This window comes from Coregonus lavaretus (assembly GCF_964263955.1).
Source record: "Coregonus lavaretus genome assembly, chromosome: 18".
In the NCBI taxonomy this organism is placed as follows: domain Eukaryota; kingdom Metazoa; phylum Chordata; class Actinopteri; order Salmoniformes; family Salmonidae; genus Coregonus; species Coregonus lavaretus.
In genome coordinates, this window is record NC_140005.1 from 22,387,247 (window position 1) to 22,405,499 (window position 18,253).

General features: G+C 42.2%; 1 protein-coding gene across 1 annotated transcript; it reads right to left on the bottom strand.

Annotated features, from left to right (window-relative positions):
• Nucleotides 1-15,799: 15,799 nt before the first annotated feature.
• Nucleotides 15,800-17,301, bottom strand: LOC311145698 (glutathione-specific gamma-glutamylcyclotransferase 1-like; the record flags this gene model as incomplete). Its single annotated transcript, XM_084181959.1, has 3 exons — nucleotides 15,800-16,165; nucleotides 16,779-16,814; nucleotides 17,128-17,301. 3 exons carry the CDS (start codon nucleotides 17,299-17,301, stop codon nucleotides 15,800-15,802), a joined length of 576 nt encoding a protein of 191 aa, XP_084038085.1.
• Nucleotides 17,302-18,253: the final 952 nt, after the last annotated feature.

Here is an 18,253-nt window from a genome sequence, read left to right on the forward strand (position 1 = left end):
CAAAAGTATGTGGACACCTGCTGGTCGAACATATCATTCTAAAATCATGGGCATTAATATGTAGTTGGTCCACCCTTTGCTGCTATAAAAGCCTCCACTCTTCTGGGATGTTGGAACATTGCTGCAGGGACTTGCTTCCATTCAGCCAGTCAAGTTCTTCCACACCAGTCTCGTCCAACCATTTCTGTATGGACCTCGCTTTGTGCATGGGGGCATTGTCATGCTGAAACAGGAAAGGGCCTTCCCCAAACTATTGGCACAAGGTTGGAAGCACAGAATCATCTAGAATGTCATTGTATGCTGTAGCGTTAAGATTTCCCTTCACTGGAGCTAAGGGGCCTAGCCTGAACCATGAAAAACAGCCCCAGACCATTATTCCTCCTCCACCAAACTTTACAGTTGGCACTATGCATTCAGGCAGATAGCGTTCTCCTGGCATCCGCCAAACCCAGAAAACCCAGATTCGTCCGTCGGACTGCCAGATGGTGAAGCGTGATTCATCAATCCAGAGAACGCGTTTCCACTGCTCCAGAGTCCAATGGCGGCAAGCTTTACACCACTCCAGCCGACGCTTGGCATTGCGCATGGTGATCTTAGGCTTGTGTGCGGCTGCTCGGCCATGGAAACCCATTTCATGAAGCTCCCAACGAACAGTTCTTGTGCTGACGTTGCTTCCAGAGGCAGTTTGGAAGTCGGTTGTGAGTGTTGCAACTGAGGACAGACGATTTTTAGCCGCTACGCACTTCAGCACTCGTCGGTCCCGTTCTGTGAGCTTGTGTGGCCTAACACTTCGTGGCTGAGCCTTTGTTGCTCCTAGACGTTTCCACTTCACAATAACAGCACTTACAGTTGACCAGGGCAGCTCTAGCAGGGCAGAAATATGACAAACTGACTTGTTGGAAATGTGGCATCCCATGACGGTGCCATGTTGAAAGTCACTGAGCTTTTCAGTATGGGCCATTCTACTGCCAGTGTTTGTCTACGGAGATTGCATGGCGGTGTGCTCGATTTTATACACCTGTCAGCAACGGGTGTGGCTGAAATAGCTGAATCCACTAATTTGTAGAGGTGTCCACATACTTTTGTATATATAGTGTACTTTAGACCAGTCTTGTCTGTAACAAGCACACGTTAGCTCACAGAACTGATAACATTGGACACAGACATGGCTCTCAGTTTTTTCAGATAGGTAAAAGTGAAGAATGAAAGTCATGGCAAGCATCAGGAACCTGAATCAGAAGGTTCCAGAGACTGAGAATGGGCAGAAGATTAAGGAACCCAAGCACAAACACAGAACATCAAAGGGAAATCTATATAGAAAACCGGCTGATTTGAGTTAATACAAGATTGTATCAAGTTGTCCCAAAGGGGGGCAGTTATTTCAAAGCGTAAGTGAAGTGAGGTTTCCTGAGTCCACACAGCCCCCTTTGGGACATTCCAAAGCTGGATTTGTCCTAGCAGCATTATCTAGCATCACTGTTTGACCTGTGATGAAAAGATGGTGTTGGACCAAAACAGTACTGACAAATGCTGACAAATGATGCTTCACTCATGGCTCACCACACAACCCATAGTGTTAAGCCAAACCATTACCCTCAAAGTGAAAGCCACATTTTTCACATAGTTTTTTATACATGTTTCAACAAGCTGTAGTTGTCAGGTTGGCTGAAATATTATTCGAAAAACACACCAGGGCTGGCCCGGTTCCTATAACTGTTGGGTCAAAAAGCAACCCCATTATCTTCAAAAACAGCATGATGGATCACTAGCCAATGACACGTGACAGATGACCCAGGACAATGCCCCTGGCAGGCAGCAAATACTTCCCACCTCATGTAAATTACCTATGGAAAGGCTGCCAGCTACGGAGAAACAAACTGTCAGAAGCTCCCCAACTCCCAAGCCTTTCCTTTTTTGCATTAGAGGAATGCTGGCCTATATCAATTCCACTTTCTAACCAATCAATGTGCTGTTGATGAACTGAAACGATGGTATGAATAAAACAATGTGCAGACAGAGTTACAGTTAGAAGGGCTTTTGTGTTCCTTACTGTAATTAGGAGGCCAAGTAGCCCCGGCACAGAGGCCCTCTCACAATAAGTTAGCTTCTCCTTTATTGTCCTCTGTAAATACAACATGGAACTGCTGTGGAACGGCATTGAGATCCAACCTCGGTGAGTCTGTGGGAAAATTCGGCACTGCTTCCTGTTCTTTGAGAGAAAACACTCTCCAGAAAAATGGCAGGAAACATCCAGGGCCTTTTGATATTTGCTAAGTGAGTTTGGTAAATAAGTGTTCACAGTGTGCATATGTCAGGGCCGTCTCTATCTATAACAAGGATCTTTGCTCTTTGGTGGAAATAATTAAAGGAAAGTCAAACACACAGCAACATCAGTTATTACACGTTACTTATTGCTTGTAAATAATGTGTAGGAGCATGAACAGCCTCAATCTGTCAGGGCATAGACTCTACAAGGTGTCAAAAGAGTTCCAAAGGGATGCTGGCCCATGTTGACTCCAATGCTTCCCACAGTTGTGTCAAGTTGGCTGGATGTCCTTTGGGTGGTGGCCCATTCTTGATACACACAGGAAACTGTTGAGCGTGGAATAACCAAGCAGTGTTGCAGTTCTTGACACAAACCGGTGCGCCTGGCATCTACTACTATACCTTGATCAAAGGCACTTAAATATTTTGTCTTGCCCATTTTCCCTCTGAATGGCACACACACACACAATCCATGTCTTAATTGTCTCAAGGCTTAAAAATCCTTCTTTAACCTGTCTCCTCCCCTTCATCTACACTGATTGAAGTGGATTTAACAAGTGGCATCAATAAGGGATCATAGCTTTCACCTGGATTAACAGCTTCTACCCCCAAGCCATAAGACTCATGAACAGCTAATCAAATGGCTACCCGGACTATTTACGCTGCTGCTACTCTCTGTTTATTATCTTTGCATAGTCACTTTACCTCTAACTACATGTACATATTACCTCAATTACCTCGACTAACCTGTGCCCCCGCATATTGACTCTGTACCGGTACCCCTGTATATAGCCTCGCTACTGTTATTTTACTGCTGTTCTTTAATTTGTTTATATATATATATATTTTGTTATCAATTTTTTACTTAACACTTATTTTTCTCAAAACTGCATTGTTGGTTAAGGGCTTGTAAGTAAGCATTTCACTGGAAGGTCTACACCTGTTGTATTCGACGCATGTGACAAATAACGTTTGATTTGATTTGATTCACCTGGTCAGTCTGTTGTGGAAAGAGGGGGTGTTCTTAATGTTTTGTACACTGATTGTATATTCTGCCAACTTCCTATGTCAACCTCTCTTCTTGTCCCATCCTCTTTTCTCCTATTCATGTCTCTTTGCTACTGTATCTCACACAGGCACAGCCAACAGGGGGAGCTGTTTGCTCATCCCTCCCCCAATCAGTTACATTGTCCGATGTCTGCTATTAAAACTCTCAAAGCAGCCCTGTTCTGGAAAAGCAGACTCAAACTTTTTCCATGTCAGTATGGTTTGCTTTGTGTTGACAACCAACATTGTGCAATCTTGATGATAGGGCGAGATAGCGTCACTCAGCGAGAGAACCATATGGTCCAGGCGTCTTTGTTGTGTTGCCACGCAGGTGACCGTGGGCTGAAATGCAAACAGAGAGCCAGTGTTTACCAACACACAATCAGCCCTCTCTCCAGACTGTTTTATAACTACACATTGATTTGATTCCCTCGTCCCCCCCACCTGTCTTTCAGTGAAAGCTAGAAGTCCTCCCAGAGATGATCTCACAATGCTGTTTACCAGAAGGCCCCAAAAACACCACTCAACCAGACGCGGGGGACCATGGTGCGCCCAAGTGAAAATTAGATTAGGGAAATTTAATTAAGAGTAGTAAAAGTGCCATTCCACAGAGGTGGGTTGGGCTAATGAAGCAGGGGGCAGCTCTCTGGCTGAGAGGCTAATCAGGTCAGTCCTGGTTCAGGCCCCAGCCCCCAGAGCCCTGGTGCCCATAGATTGGATTATAATATCCAGAGGTTGTTAGCTGTGCTCTGTATGGAGGTGGGGAACACAGCAATCACATCACTCTGTAGGGAATGATAGATGCGATGGATTGAAGTTTGGGTTTTATCATCATGTGATGATGGATGATTGTTATATTATGTAGTTGTCTCTGTTTGCAGAATCAGGTAGCTAGACCATCAACATCAACACGTAGGCACGTAAGTCAGAACACGTAAGTTCTGACTCAGACCCTGTTGCAAAGGAGAGCTACTCCCAGACCTTTTATGGTGTGCTCTGGCACGTAGTGAACTGTGAGCTAAAAGGTTAATATAGCATTTCAGTTTGAATGAACAACTTAGCTTTGATATGTGGTTTCAGATTTACTGCCAACCCGTTAGCTATTGTTAGTGTTAGATTAGTGTGAAGTCTTTTTTCTCTGTTGCATGGAGCCTTTTATGTCTGTAATGGTTTCATGTCGAGTGGAACCAGGCTGTGATGGGGTCAGTGAGTTGATCCTCAGTGGACTCTAGGCCTGACCTTGGGGTTTGGGATTACCCCCAGTATTGAGGACCAGTAACTCATAAGTGCCCAGACTCCATTAGTGCCCAAATCACTTTTTCTTTTAACGCACTCTCAGGGTGATCTTCAACCTCCTTCTGACCACACAAGGTCAAGGGTCAGGGTTCAGCCAGAGTATACATTAGCATGCAGGTGGAGGCTAAGGGGATGATTAGCCAGGAACAATGTTTCTGGAGCGTGCCTCCTATTCCCAACAGACTGCTATTATCATGAGGATGTGTGACTTCGCTCTATGTTCTTCCTCAGCATTGTTTACGCATGCTCCTTGTAATCAATGCACATGCAGGTAAGAGCACAATGACAGATGACCACAGAAAGGAGAACATGAGTCATTGAGGGTGAGAGGGGAAACAATTGAAAAACAAAATAGACAAAGGTTTCAGAGCTAGAAATGTTTAGCCTTCGTAAATACAAGACTGATTCTTGCTGATATCCGTGCAGCAACATTCATGTAAGCTTGCGGGATCAGGCGGCTTTGCAAGGCTAAGAAATGTCTGCCCCTCATTAACCAATTAAATGTTTCATTTGATTTAATTACATTTTTACTTTGTCTTAAATGACCACTTACAGTGAGCTGAGGCCATGTGGTAATGTAATGGAGATGGTCAGGGATGATGACATGGCCTGTGCCTGACCCCTATGCTCTAATTGAGTGACCCCTGGGTCATGTTTTCACTCCTATATGCCTCCAAGGAACCCTCATGGAGGCTTTGTGAGAGCTCTATTGATTGGTAAGCACTTATTATCAGCTCATCTAAGAGGTGTTAGCTTGACAGTTCATTAAATTCAAGATAACCAACTGGACATCACGTAATGATTAATCAGTGATCTAACAGAGCGGTTGCTTTCTGTTTACTGTCCATGAGAATGTACATGTACACATTCATGGTGTACTGTATTCCTGTTGTACTAGCCATATTACTGTCCTGTTTTGACTTTAAAGGTACTGTAGGGCTCCCGAGTGGCGCAGCGGTCCAAGGCACTGCTTCTCAGTGCTAGAGGCGTCACTACAGACCCTGGTTCGATTCCAGGCTGTATCACAATCTGGCCGTGATTGGAAGTCCCATAGTGCGGCGCACAATTGGCCGGGGTAGGCCGTCATTGTAAATAAGAATTTGTTCTTCACTGTCTTGCCTAGTTTAAAAAAATGCTAGAAGCAACCACTCAGACTTTAGTGTAGTGGTTTATATTGCCTTTCGTAGGTTATTAAGTACACATTAGTAGAACATACATGTGTAGCAGTAGAGGAGTAGGTTATTGAGTACACACCTAGGTTATTGAGGACACTTATTTTACAATAACAACCTGGAAGTATCACATACATCCAGGTCTTCAAACTGGTTTTAACCCCCACCATATCATGATGTTATTTTATTCCCAAAGCCAATCGAAGTGTTTTGACTACAGAGGATATTTTCAAGACAGCCTAAAACCATGGTGTGGATTTATGAGTCAAATCAACGGCATTTTGCACTTAGTTGAAATAGAGCCCAAATGGTTTTCAGGTCATGCTTTGTTGTTTCCTGAGTCATCAGATAGCTATGCATTATGATTGATAATAGTGCAGAGGATTTCATACTCTGTTATGAATATGCTGTTGGCCTCTAATTGAATTGTGTAGGCCTATTGGCCCGCAGAGGGGTCCAGTCACATAAGGTCTCATCAGACGCTTCTGTTGACTGAGTTTCCATTCGTCCAATTCATCATACAGGCCTACACTTTCATTTATACTATTTTAACTGCCTTTGCCTTGCCTAGCAGAGAGCATATTTGTTTTATGGCTTTAACCTTTCACCAAGTTAGAGAGGGCTTTCTTGGAATCTGGACCAATGTGCCACTGAAGGCTCTCAGCCCAAAAAGCATGCATTTTTATGTAATGCTGAGACCTAATTTTGTCGGGTGTGCACATGTTCTCACAACGTGATCAAACTCCACATGCAGGGAATGGGAACCCCCTCTGCCCCCTGTGTCTCACTCTAAACACACACACAGCACTTGTCATGTGAGTCAGTGTAGTGGCTCTCCCAGGAACATAATGTACTAGCACACTGCATGCCCTCCAGGACATCTACAGCACCCAGTGTCACAGGAAGGCCAAGAAGATCATCAAGGACCTCAGCCACCCTATATAACTACTGCTGTACACACCTTTTCTATTCAGAGGGTAGTGTGTATGGCCCAGTACATCACTGGGGCCAAGCTTCCTGCCATCCAGGACCTCTATACCAGGCGGTGTCAGAGGAAGGCCCTAAAAATTGTCAAAGACAAGTAGAAAGAAAGTAAAATCTCTCTGCTACCGCACGGCAAGCGGTACCGGAGCGCCAAGTCTAGGTCCAAAAGGCTTCTTAACAGCTTGTACCCCCAAGCCATAAGACTCCTGAACAGCTAATAATGGCTACTATTTGCATTGCCCCCCTCCACCCCACCCCAACCCCCTCTTTTACGCTGCTGCTACTCTGTTTATTATTTATGCATAGTCACTTTAACTCTACCCACATGTACATATTACCTCAACTACCTTGATTAACTGGTGCGGTACCCCCTGTATATAGCCTCCCTACTGTTAATTTATTTTACTGCTGCTCTTTAATTATTTTTTTTATTTTTTTTGACTTATCTATTTTTTGACTTAACTTTTACTTATTTTCTTAAAAACTGCATTTTTATTTATTTATTTATTTCACCTTTATTTGACCAGGTAAGCCAGTTGAGAACAAGTTCTCATTTACAACTGCGACCTGGCCAAGATAAAGCAAAGCAGTGCGATAAAAACAACAACAACACAGAGTTACATATAGAATAAACAAAACAAAAGTCAATAACACAATAGAAAATCTATATACAGTGTGCGCAAATGTAGTAAGTTATGGAGGTAAGGCAATAAATAGGCCATAGTGCAAAATAATTACAATTTAGTATTAACACTGGAGTGATAGATGTGCAGAATATGATGTACAAATAGAAATACTGGGGTGCAAATGAGCAAAATAAATAACAATATGGGGATGAGGTAGTTGGGTGGGCTAATTACAGATGGGCTGTGTACAGGTGCAGTGATCGGTAAGCTGCTCTGACAACTGATGCTTAAAGTTAGTGAGGGAGATAAGAGTCTCCAGCTTCAGAGATTTTTGCAGTTCGTTCCATTATTGGTTAAGGGCTTGTAAGTAAGCATTTCACTGTAAGGTCTACACCTGTTGTATTCGGCGCATGTGGCAAATAAAATTTGATTTTATTTGATATACTGTCCATAGTGTCTGTACCAGCGGTTGGTAGCACCTTAATTGGGGAGAATGGGCTCGTGGTAATGATGGAGCGGAATAAATGGAATGGTATCAAATACATCAATGATGGTTTCCATGTGTTTGATGCCATTCCATTCGCGCCGTTCCAGCCATTATTATGAGCCATCCTCCCCTCAGCCACCTCCACTGGTCTATACACACCATTATACACTGAGTGTACAAACATTAAGAACACCTGCTCTTTCCATGACATAGACTGAACAGGTGAATCCATGTGAAAGCTATGAGGAGACAGGTTAAAGAAGGATTTTAAATATTAGGAAGGTGTTCTTAATGTTTTGTACACTCAGTGTATGTATGTCGAAAGCGTGATGATGGTCTATGCTTCCCACAGTTGTGTCAAGTTGGCTGGATGTCCTTTGGGTGGTGGACCATTCTTGATACACACGGGAAACTGTTGAGTGTGAAAAATCCAGCAGCATTGCAGTTCTTGACACAAACCGGCTCGCCTGGCACCTACTACCATACCCCGTTCATAGGCACTTAAATCTTTTGTCTTGCCCATTCACCCTCTGAATCACACACATACACAATCCATATCTCAATTGTCTCAAGGCTTAAAAATCATTCTTTAACCTGTCTCCTCCCCTTCATCTACACTGATTGAAGTGGATTTAACAAGTGATATCAATAAGGGATCATAGCTTTCACCTGGATTCACCTGGTCAGTCTATGTCATGGAAAGAGCAGGTGTTCATAATGTTTTGTACACGCAGTGTATATATATATATATATATATATATATATATATATATATATATATATATATATATATATATATTCTGGACTCTTACATTGCTCGTTCTGATATTTCTTAGGATGTTGTCACACTTGGTCCCTTTCAGACAATGTTTGTGAACTCAGTGCGGTTTGCTTAATTTTTTGTCCAGTGTGAAAACTCCAAAATAACTCAGACCCTCGAGGTGGTCTGAGTTCAGTTCGCTTAAAATCCTTGGTCCGGTTCCCTTTTATTTTATATGTTTTTAGTTGTAATTTTTTACCCCCCTTTTTCGTGATTACGATTTTGTCTCATTGCTGCAACTCCCCAACAGGCTCGGGAAAAGCGAAGGTCGAGTCATGCGTCCTCCGAAACATACCCGCCAAACCGCGCTTCTTAACACGGAAGCCAACCGCACCTTGTGTCGGAGGAAACACCGTTCAACTGACAACGGAAGTCAGCCTGCAGGTGCACGGCCCGCCACAAGGAGTCGCTAGAGCGCGATGAGCCAAGTAAAGCCCCCCCGGCCAAACCCTCCCCTAACCCAGACGACGCTGGGCCAATTGTGCGCAGCCCTATGGGACTCCTGGTCACGGCCGGCTGGGATCAAACCCCAGGCTGTAGTGACGCCGCAGCACTGCAATGCAGTGCCTTAGACCGCTGCGCTACTCGGGAGGCCTCCTGGTTCCCTTTTTAAGGGCAATGTGAACACAAAGCTCCCCAGCTTCACTTGTCATTATTCCCGCACCACACACAAGACTACTGCAACACAGTTTCCCCTGCCATAACCCCTCACATTGGAGAGAGATGATGATGTGCAGGTTCGCAGAAAAAAAGGTGTGCTGTTTTGGGATATTGATTAGCGATTGTCAAGGATGCACAGAAATTCCAAAATATGTGTGGAGTTTTTAGTTCAGATTATTTGTTTGTAATATGTGATCTATAAAGAGAGCTTCATAACCTGTTTATTCACTTGTGGGGTTTGAATAGTGTGAGAAGACAACAATATATTTAGTGAGAATCACAACATAGGGTACAAAATCAATTATAGTTCTTAAAGGGTGGGTGGGTGTACAATTTTCAATGACAGCATTATTTAATCTGCAGTTATTCTTCTGCTATTTATTCGGTTACCAATAGTATTTACATGTTAATAGTATCTTCTGATTACAATTATTATGTCTCATATTTTAACTAAATGCAATCTATTCGCTTCCAAAATGTAAGTAGGTATATATAGCTGTCCGATAACACGTTCTGATGGAATGGCTTGTCCTGCACTTTGTAAAAAAACAGAGTGCATTGAGTGAATGTTGGAAAAATATCTTGGTTCCTTTCTAAACATAGCAATGTGAATGCAAAGAAGACTCGGACCACAAAATAGTTGAAGTGAACTGGCAAAAGAGTTGAGTCCTCATTCAAAGGCAAGGGCAGTGTGAATACATTTACGTCATTTAGCAGACGCTCTTATCCAGAGCGACTTACAGTTAGTGCATACATTATTTTATCGAACCCACAACCCTGGCGTTGCAAACGCCATGCTCTACCAACTGAGCTACATCCCCTGCCGGCCAAATCCCTCCCCTACCCTGGACGACGCTGGGCCAATTGTGCGCGCCACCCCATGGGTCTCCCAGTCGCGGCCAGCTACGACAGAGCCTGGATTCGAACCAGGATCTCTAGTGGCACAGCTAGCACTGCGATGCAGTGCCTTAGACCACTGCGCCACTCAGGAGAATACAAAGAGAACTGAGATCTTTAGCTTTTTTTATACCCTAGAGTTCACATTAAAGAGGACTATATATGAAAACCCCTTAATGTCTTTATTTTTACTTTTTGGTTTAGTTGTATATTGTTTTGTATTGCTAGGTATTACTGCACTGTTCAATACAAGCACTTTGCTGCACCTACGATAACATCTGCAAATCTGTGTAAGCGACCAATAAACTTTGATTTGATTTACTAACTGACACTGCAGGCATGGTGTGTATTTGTATAGGACCCTGATAGCCACTGACACCTCCCAATGCTAGTGCATACGACAAAGGGCAGATCTGTTTTGGTGACAGTAATGCTGTGCTCCAAATGTTAAAGCCAGTCTGTGATCTGGGAATCTGTTCATTGGTCTTTTCAATTTTTGATATACTGTACATATAAAAAACACATGGTTTCTATACCATATATTAAAACAATATGTGACTGACAGAACATGTTCAGTGGGGAAAACTCATTTTGATTTGAGTGAAAATGTGCCTTTCCTCCATGCAGGGGCAGTCTGATTTAGTTGTGCATTGCGGGTTTGATTGAATAAAGTCCAAAGGCACTCTAGTGGTCTTGTGAGCTTACTATTTCCTGGAATTCTATAAATAAAGTTTACAGCACCTCACGTTTCTCCCCTTTGCTACAGAATAGTCTAGACTGTTGACCACAGAGTGTATAGTGTAGCTGTATATGGCCATGGGATTTGAGGGTGTGCAGGAGTAAAACAGTTTGAGGTTTGGCACGTAACCAGGAAACATATGTTCAGGAGTTCATAAACTTTTAGGCATTAGGATGCCTTTCTGTGTTGAAAATCAGGAGCGCTTAGAGAAAAACAGGTTATTTCCTCAAACCCAATCCTCTATATAGCTCTATCTGCACACTATGTAAGCTTTACCATTAGACTGCCACAAGCATATGCTTCTACTGTATTGGCAGTGGTGGAACAAGCACCCAATTGTCATACTTGAGTAAAATTAAAAATACCTTAATAGAAAATGACTCAAGTAAAAGTGAAAGTCACCCAGTAAAATACTATTTGAGTAAAAGTCTAAAAGTATTTGGTTTTAAACAGGGGCGCAACTTTCACTGGGGACGTGGGGGTCATGTTGGCTAATGTTAGCTATTCTTTTTGCCTCAATCACACTAGACCTGAATCAAATGATGAAACCATCGGCCAAATGATTGAAGATTGATATTCTGACGTTTTTCAGGGCAATGTTAGTTTTATTAGTCAGTTTGGCAATATAACGTTATTGATCTGTCAGTTTCCCCAGCTAATTCCCTACTTTTCACACTGACACTGTAATAAACAGCTCTAACATTACAGGCTTCACTGTCATGGTGCACAGTAGAGATCTGCGCTGGACCGATTTCTTCATCCCGTTCCTGCCAGCACCCGCTGGCTTTCTGTCTGACTCCCATCCGCTTGTCCCAAACCCCACCGCAAGAACTGGTCCCAAACCCAACCGCAGTCCCGCAATGTTATTTTAGGCGTATGTGACGCAGCTCACTTGCCAGCCATGGTCACAGCAATTTTGCGCCATATAGGCAATATCAAATATGCAAAAATAACTTAAGAAATAGGTTAAATTACCAGAGATTCTCACATGGCCCTTATATTGTATTACTGGGCTATATCAGCCAATATGCTAAATGTAGTTTGAAGAGAGCAGAGTTGGAGAGACTTGTACTTTCTCTTGGGCTATTTTTATAGCCTACCTTTAAGGAGTGGGAAGATTTTCAGACTTTGAGATATGGGTGATCAATATTTAGGCCTATTTCTAGGCAATGTAGTAAACTATAGCCTAATCATAGGCCTATTTAGGAAGTACATTTCCTTGAAAAGATAACTGCCCCGTGCTTCTCCGCCCATGCATAGGCTATAGCCTACTCTATTTTGAGAACACACACGCACCTGATCTCGCAGGTATGGCTACTGAACTTGAAGCAGCAAGAATGATGACAGCGACACTTGCTACATTTTGCATTGGCCTATAGGATATAGCCTACCTTTTTGCAGGCAGAGACAACGCTCAATCACCATAGTGGCCTAACCTATGTGTGCTTCGTGCCTTTTCCTTTTCAATTATGATTTCATTTTTAGTAGTAAACTACAGTCTAATAAAATTTAAGTTAATTTCATATTTAAGTTAAATGCCACCTGATTCTCTGCCCATGTAGGCAACCTACTCTATTTCAATGAGACCACACATACTAGGTGCACCTGAACTCTCACACCCAACTAGGAGAGGTAGGCTACTGAAGTTGAAGCAGCGAATTGTGTGAATAATGCAAAAAAATATGTGCTTTCAATACAATAAGTAGGCTAACACATTCAAAGCAGAAAGAGGACCGTTTCCAAATAATCTGTGGGACAACAAAAATATTTTCATCCCAAAGTCGTCTGTCTGACCGCCCGCTCCTGCCGCAGCATGAAAAATGCGACCACGCCGCAATGATCTCTGTCAGGACCCGCAGGTCCCGCAGCCCTCTAGTGCAGTCAGTACACAACACTATGCTCAAGTCTTAGCAGGATCAGATAGTGACAGGGGTCCCAGCAGGGTCAGACAGCCAGAGAAGACCAGTCTACGGAGCTCAGGTGAATTTTGCAGTAGGCCTATATTAACAATATCAGTGATGATACAAAGTTCCATCTTGAATTAGTAGCTACAGGACAGCAGCTTAAGCTTAAAGCTACAGTCTGGGATCTGGGAATAATGGTCATTTCAATTATTGAACCATTGATTCTATTCTTGGATAGTATAATGTATATGTACACCAAGGTAATTATTTGTCATGCCTCATTTGAGGAGGATCAGATGTTGACAGGGGTCTCAGCAGGGTCAGGGAGCCAGGGAAGACCAGTCAAGACCAGTCTGTGATGGAGGTGAGGTGAATTTTTGCAGATACAACACTTTATTCTCTTTGTGCAGCATACACTGGACAAGCCAGATGCTATTTTAAGGCAGTCTGACAAACCTTCAAAGTTGATTTCCAAACTGTATCAAGGGTTGATAGAGGCTTTTCCCGATGACACAAACATGTGAGTAAGACCTGGTAGAAGCTGTTGATAATAATAATAATAATAATAATATGCCATTTAGCTGACGCTTTTATCCAAAGCGACTTACAGTCATGCGTGCATACATTTTTGTATATGGGTGATATGATGATGAATGGATACAGATATGTTTAAATCATGTTCATATCAACTCAGACATATATTACTGCAGTTTAAGGCCATCCATAGAACATACTATACGCCAGTGAAGCTGTATTACATGCACTCAGAAACACAAAAGGGGACATATTTGCATATGTTATGGTCTTGTGAAGGCTGGCTGAATTCTGGCAAAGAGTATGTTCTTTTGTCTCAGCATGTCTTCAGATTTCCCCTTCTCCCTGTTTTTGTTTGCTTGGAAATGTTGATGCTGGAGACTGTTATCTGAAGAAACTGTCTAACCAAGCATTTATAGCGGCTAAGAAATGCAATGCCATTAATTGGAAGGTTGGTTATCCTCCAACAATGTCAAGTCATGTATCACTAGATTTGATTTATTGCAAGATTAAGGGTACACTGGGCAACTTTCATAAGGTCTGGATGCCTTATATGGAATACAATATGACTAAAGGAGTCAATCCCTAGCTGCTGGGCTGCTCAGTCCTGGCTCTGGTGGTCTGCCGTCTTGTGGGTTGTCACTCTGGCCTTGGCCTAAAACACCCGAAACCAATAATGAATGTTTCACTAAGATCCTAAAGCTGAGTGGGCTATGTTGGGTTGGGGCGCTGCAGGGTGGTGGACCCCTAGGGACAGGACTGGGTGACCCAGCTATATTGTGTGCAAGTAAAAAGAGCTCTACAGTTATATTAGTCCTATGAGATTAATTATATGGAGTATTTGCTGTTTGTGTGTGTTAATGTATTTTTGAGGTGTATGTGGGGTTTTTTGTTTTGTTTTTTGTTTCCAAACCTTTCCCTTGGGAATCAAAAATATATAGCTGTGAACTGGGAAGGAAATTGTGTTGGGAGAGAGTTTAGTTCTTGACTAGACTGGTGGGGGTCGGGCGTGCAGGCAGCTCGGGCTGACTGGTCAGTCTGGCTGAAATTTGATATAGAGGATGTCTTAATTAAGACATTCAAAATATTTTTTTTTTCAAGAGTGGTTCATTTGTTAGGCTATTGGTTAAAGGTGCAACATAATATTTATTATTGAATTACCTTTGATCTAGTTAATATGTTCAGTCTTATTAATCACTTAAACATATTAAATATTGATATCTTACCTAACTTGATGACTGTGGGCATTTTTGCTTACAGATACCACCCCAAAAAAACTTAAGTAGTACTTTAAAGTATTTTTACTTATCACTGTGTATTGGAAAGAACCAGGGGTCTTGGCAAGATCTCAAGTTCAATGTTATTTATTTCAGTTGATTAGAAAACAAAACCATAAAAATCCCTGTTCCTTTTACAACAAAACAAAGGTAAATAGACTTCATATAAAAATAGAAACAGCTACAGTATATACAGTACATTGAGCAATGCAATAATCTTATTTCATCACAGGATAAGTATTTGCATGACTCAAGCAAAGACTCATCCTGAGATACACATGATCCATGCATGTTCTACTGTTATTTTTACTGTTATTTTACTGCTTTTATTTTTTTACTTATCTATTGTTTACTTAACACTTATTTTTCTTAAAACTGCATTGTTGGTTAAGGGCTTGTAAGTAAGCATTTCACCGTAAGGTCTACACCTGTTGTATTCGGCGCATGTGACAAATAATATTTTATTTGATTTGATTTCTACAACAAGACCAGTCAGACCAGAAACAGGTAAAAAGCAATGTCGTATCATACACCTCCGCAGCCCCTGCAAGGCGTGGGGCGTGGTGCCCACAGGCTCCCAACCCCCACTACCGGTTAAAAGTTTTAGAACACCTACTCATTCAAGGGTTTTTCTTTATATATACTATTTATAGTGAAGACATCAAAACTATGAAATAACACATATGGAATCATGAAGTAACCAAAAAGTGTTAAACAAATCAAAATATATTTTATATTTGAGATTCTTCAAATAGCCACCCTTTGCCAACTTCTTCAAGACTGTTGGAAAAGCATTCCAGGTGAAGCTGGTTGTGTGTAAAGCTTTCATCAAGGCAAAGGGTGGCTATTACTACCTTACTTCTAATCTCATTTAGCTTAAAACATTTCAATGTCATGGGCGTTCACAGACAATGGACAACAGAAACAGTGATCATGACATGTTGACCCTTTTTTATGAGGTGTAGTGACTCGCACTGTCTTCATATTGTTATTGTCTTCACATTGATCACATTAACAAGTAGGGTAGCGCGTGTCGTAGCATTGAGTGGTCGTATCGTTGGTTTGATGTGAGTATCCCTGGCCCTGGTTGTTCAGATGACCAGGGCCAGGGCGGCTGCCTCTATGGAGAAGAGATGGTCATCCTCTACCTCGGGACAGTACAGCCTCATGAACTCAGCCAGGCGGAGGAGGTACTCTATGTTGTGGCCCGTGTTGCCTCTGCAGATGGCAATCTGAGCAGCTATCTCTGTGGGAGTGGCAGGCCCGAGGTATGTGGGGTTGTCAGAGGTGGCGATGTAGACCAGGGCGAGCAGAGACCCTTGGCACTTCTCTCTGGGAGTGAACTCCACCATCTTGGTGACGTAGCCCCCCAGCACAGCCTCTCTCACATTCAGGTACTGCAGAGACTCCTCCATCTGGGAGTCGCTGACCTCATACGCTACCCCCCAGGTGCAAGCCTGCAGTGAGAAGAGATGGATGTTAGACTGGGACAGGAGAAGTTCAACTTCAAGGAGTAAGTCAATAGTCAACAAAGTTCAATTTATAAACATGAAGGACTATACCAGCAACATCATGGCTGGTTGTGTTCATGACACATTAAAAGGTAAAAGTTAAATTACATGTCTTTACTATAAAGCCCATAAAAAATAGAGACCCCTCTAATGTCAGAGTATAATTTGTACTCTGGATGCCACTTTCAAGTGAATTTACTGATCTATGCTAATACTTTTAAATCAAATCCTGACCTTGAATCCAAACACTGTAACAAGTGTTTTGGAATTTATTTATGATTTATTTGATCAGGGAAATGTACAAAACCTAAGCTGAAGCATTTCATATGTTGAACCATCATAATTATATTGAAAAAATCCACCTTGCATCGATTAAGGTTCAATATGTTATGGCCCCCCTAAACTGGGTCTGTATATCCACCCCATTCAAAATGTTCTGGACATGCCAGTGTCAATGTATTTTACAACACTAAGTACAGTACTTATTCATGGTAGACAGGATCAAAACAAATGTGAGCTGTAGGTGTGTTCTGGGTTATTTTGAAACAAGGCCACTTACCTCATGATCTTCCACTAAAGTCACCACTCTACCTAGCTGTGGAGGATAAGGACCAGAGAGATAAGGACAGAGATAAAGAGAGCAGGCACACTCAGCATTGTTTTACCAATTCATTTCCACTTAGGCTACAGTAGCCTACTACATGTGAGCCTATCTGGTTAGGTATTGTTGGCCATGCCAGACCTTTATGTGCATTGACATTTCCATAACCAATATGTTTGCATCACAAATCAGACTTTTTATTTGACCTCCCACTTCCTGAAGCTCAACAGTTTGATCTGAGATAATATTATGTCTGTCTACAGCAGCAGCAAATACATTGATTGTATTTCTGAAGGTAAAGACTTACCATGTCTTTGTCTCCTCGATGAAAATTGTCCCCATGCCAGAAGCGTCTACTATATCCTTTGATATAACCAACGTTGCTTCTCTTGTATTTGAAGTCTGGTTTCCAGACTAAGGAGCCATATCCGAATATATACAGGCTTGGTGTTTCTGATGTAGTAATGTCCAGAAGCTTCATTATGGTTCGTTGGTGGTGTTCAGGTAAGATGTAAGAGAATATGTAAAATGTTGCCTATTTTCTTCTGTCAAGAAATAACCCACTGGGCACACACTGGTTGAATCAACGTTGTTTCCACAACCAAAGTGGAATTGACGTTTAATTGAGGTCTGTGGCCAGTGGGAGCTGTTCTACGATGTTACCGGTGGAGCTCACTCTCCTTTGTAGATGCATTCCGAAGCGTGAGACTACTAAACTATTCTCTATAAATGCATATCGCTGACCATGTTTTTTCCTTGGCGTTTCGAATAGTCTTGCTGATGCGTAATAACCCTATCATAGCCTACCCCAAGATGTTGATAAAATGTAAAAGAGCTGATGCATAGGCCTAGTATCTCTCACTGCAACTTCTATCAGTACAATCAGTTTGGTGTGTCTATCAGCCAATGTGCAGTACTACTATAACAGTACAGACAGACACGTGTATGTGTTGTGGCGGGACATCAGACCAAGACGTTGCTGACCAATGATATCATAGAAGTTCGTCGTACTAGAAGTACAAGCCAACCAATTAGAAACCTTCTCGAGAGCAAAACATTCTCAGGAATCCAGTTTTCGAATGTTACAATGTTGCCATAATGATTTGGCTGCGTATCTCACGAAGACACTGACAACAATAACATGGTAGGGGAGAGTGGGGGTAAATTGAGCCAAATGGGTAAATTGAGCCACCATTGTTTCTAGGAAACCATACACAAAATGTATAATTTGACCAAATATTTAGGAAGAGGTCATCATTTCATGGAGTCTGTGAAGGAAGAAACCACATGGCATGGAAAAAGTGGTAAGCAAATTGGGTCCCCAAAAATATTTTCACCAAGTCAAATGAATGTATTGTGTTAGAGGTTTCATGATGCTTGTATCTAAACTAAAGTGGATCATTTAAAGATTGTTCTATACATCAGTTGGGGTC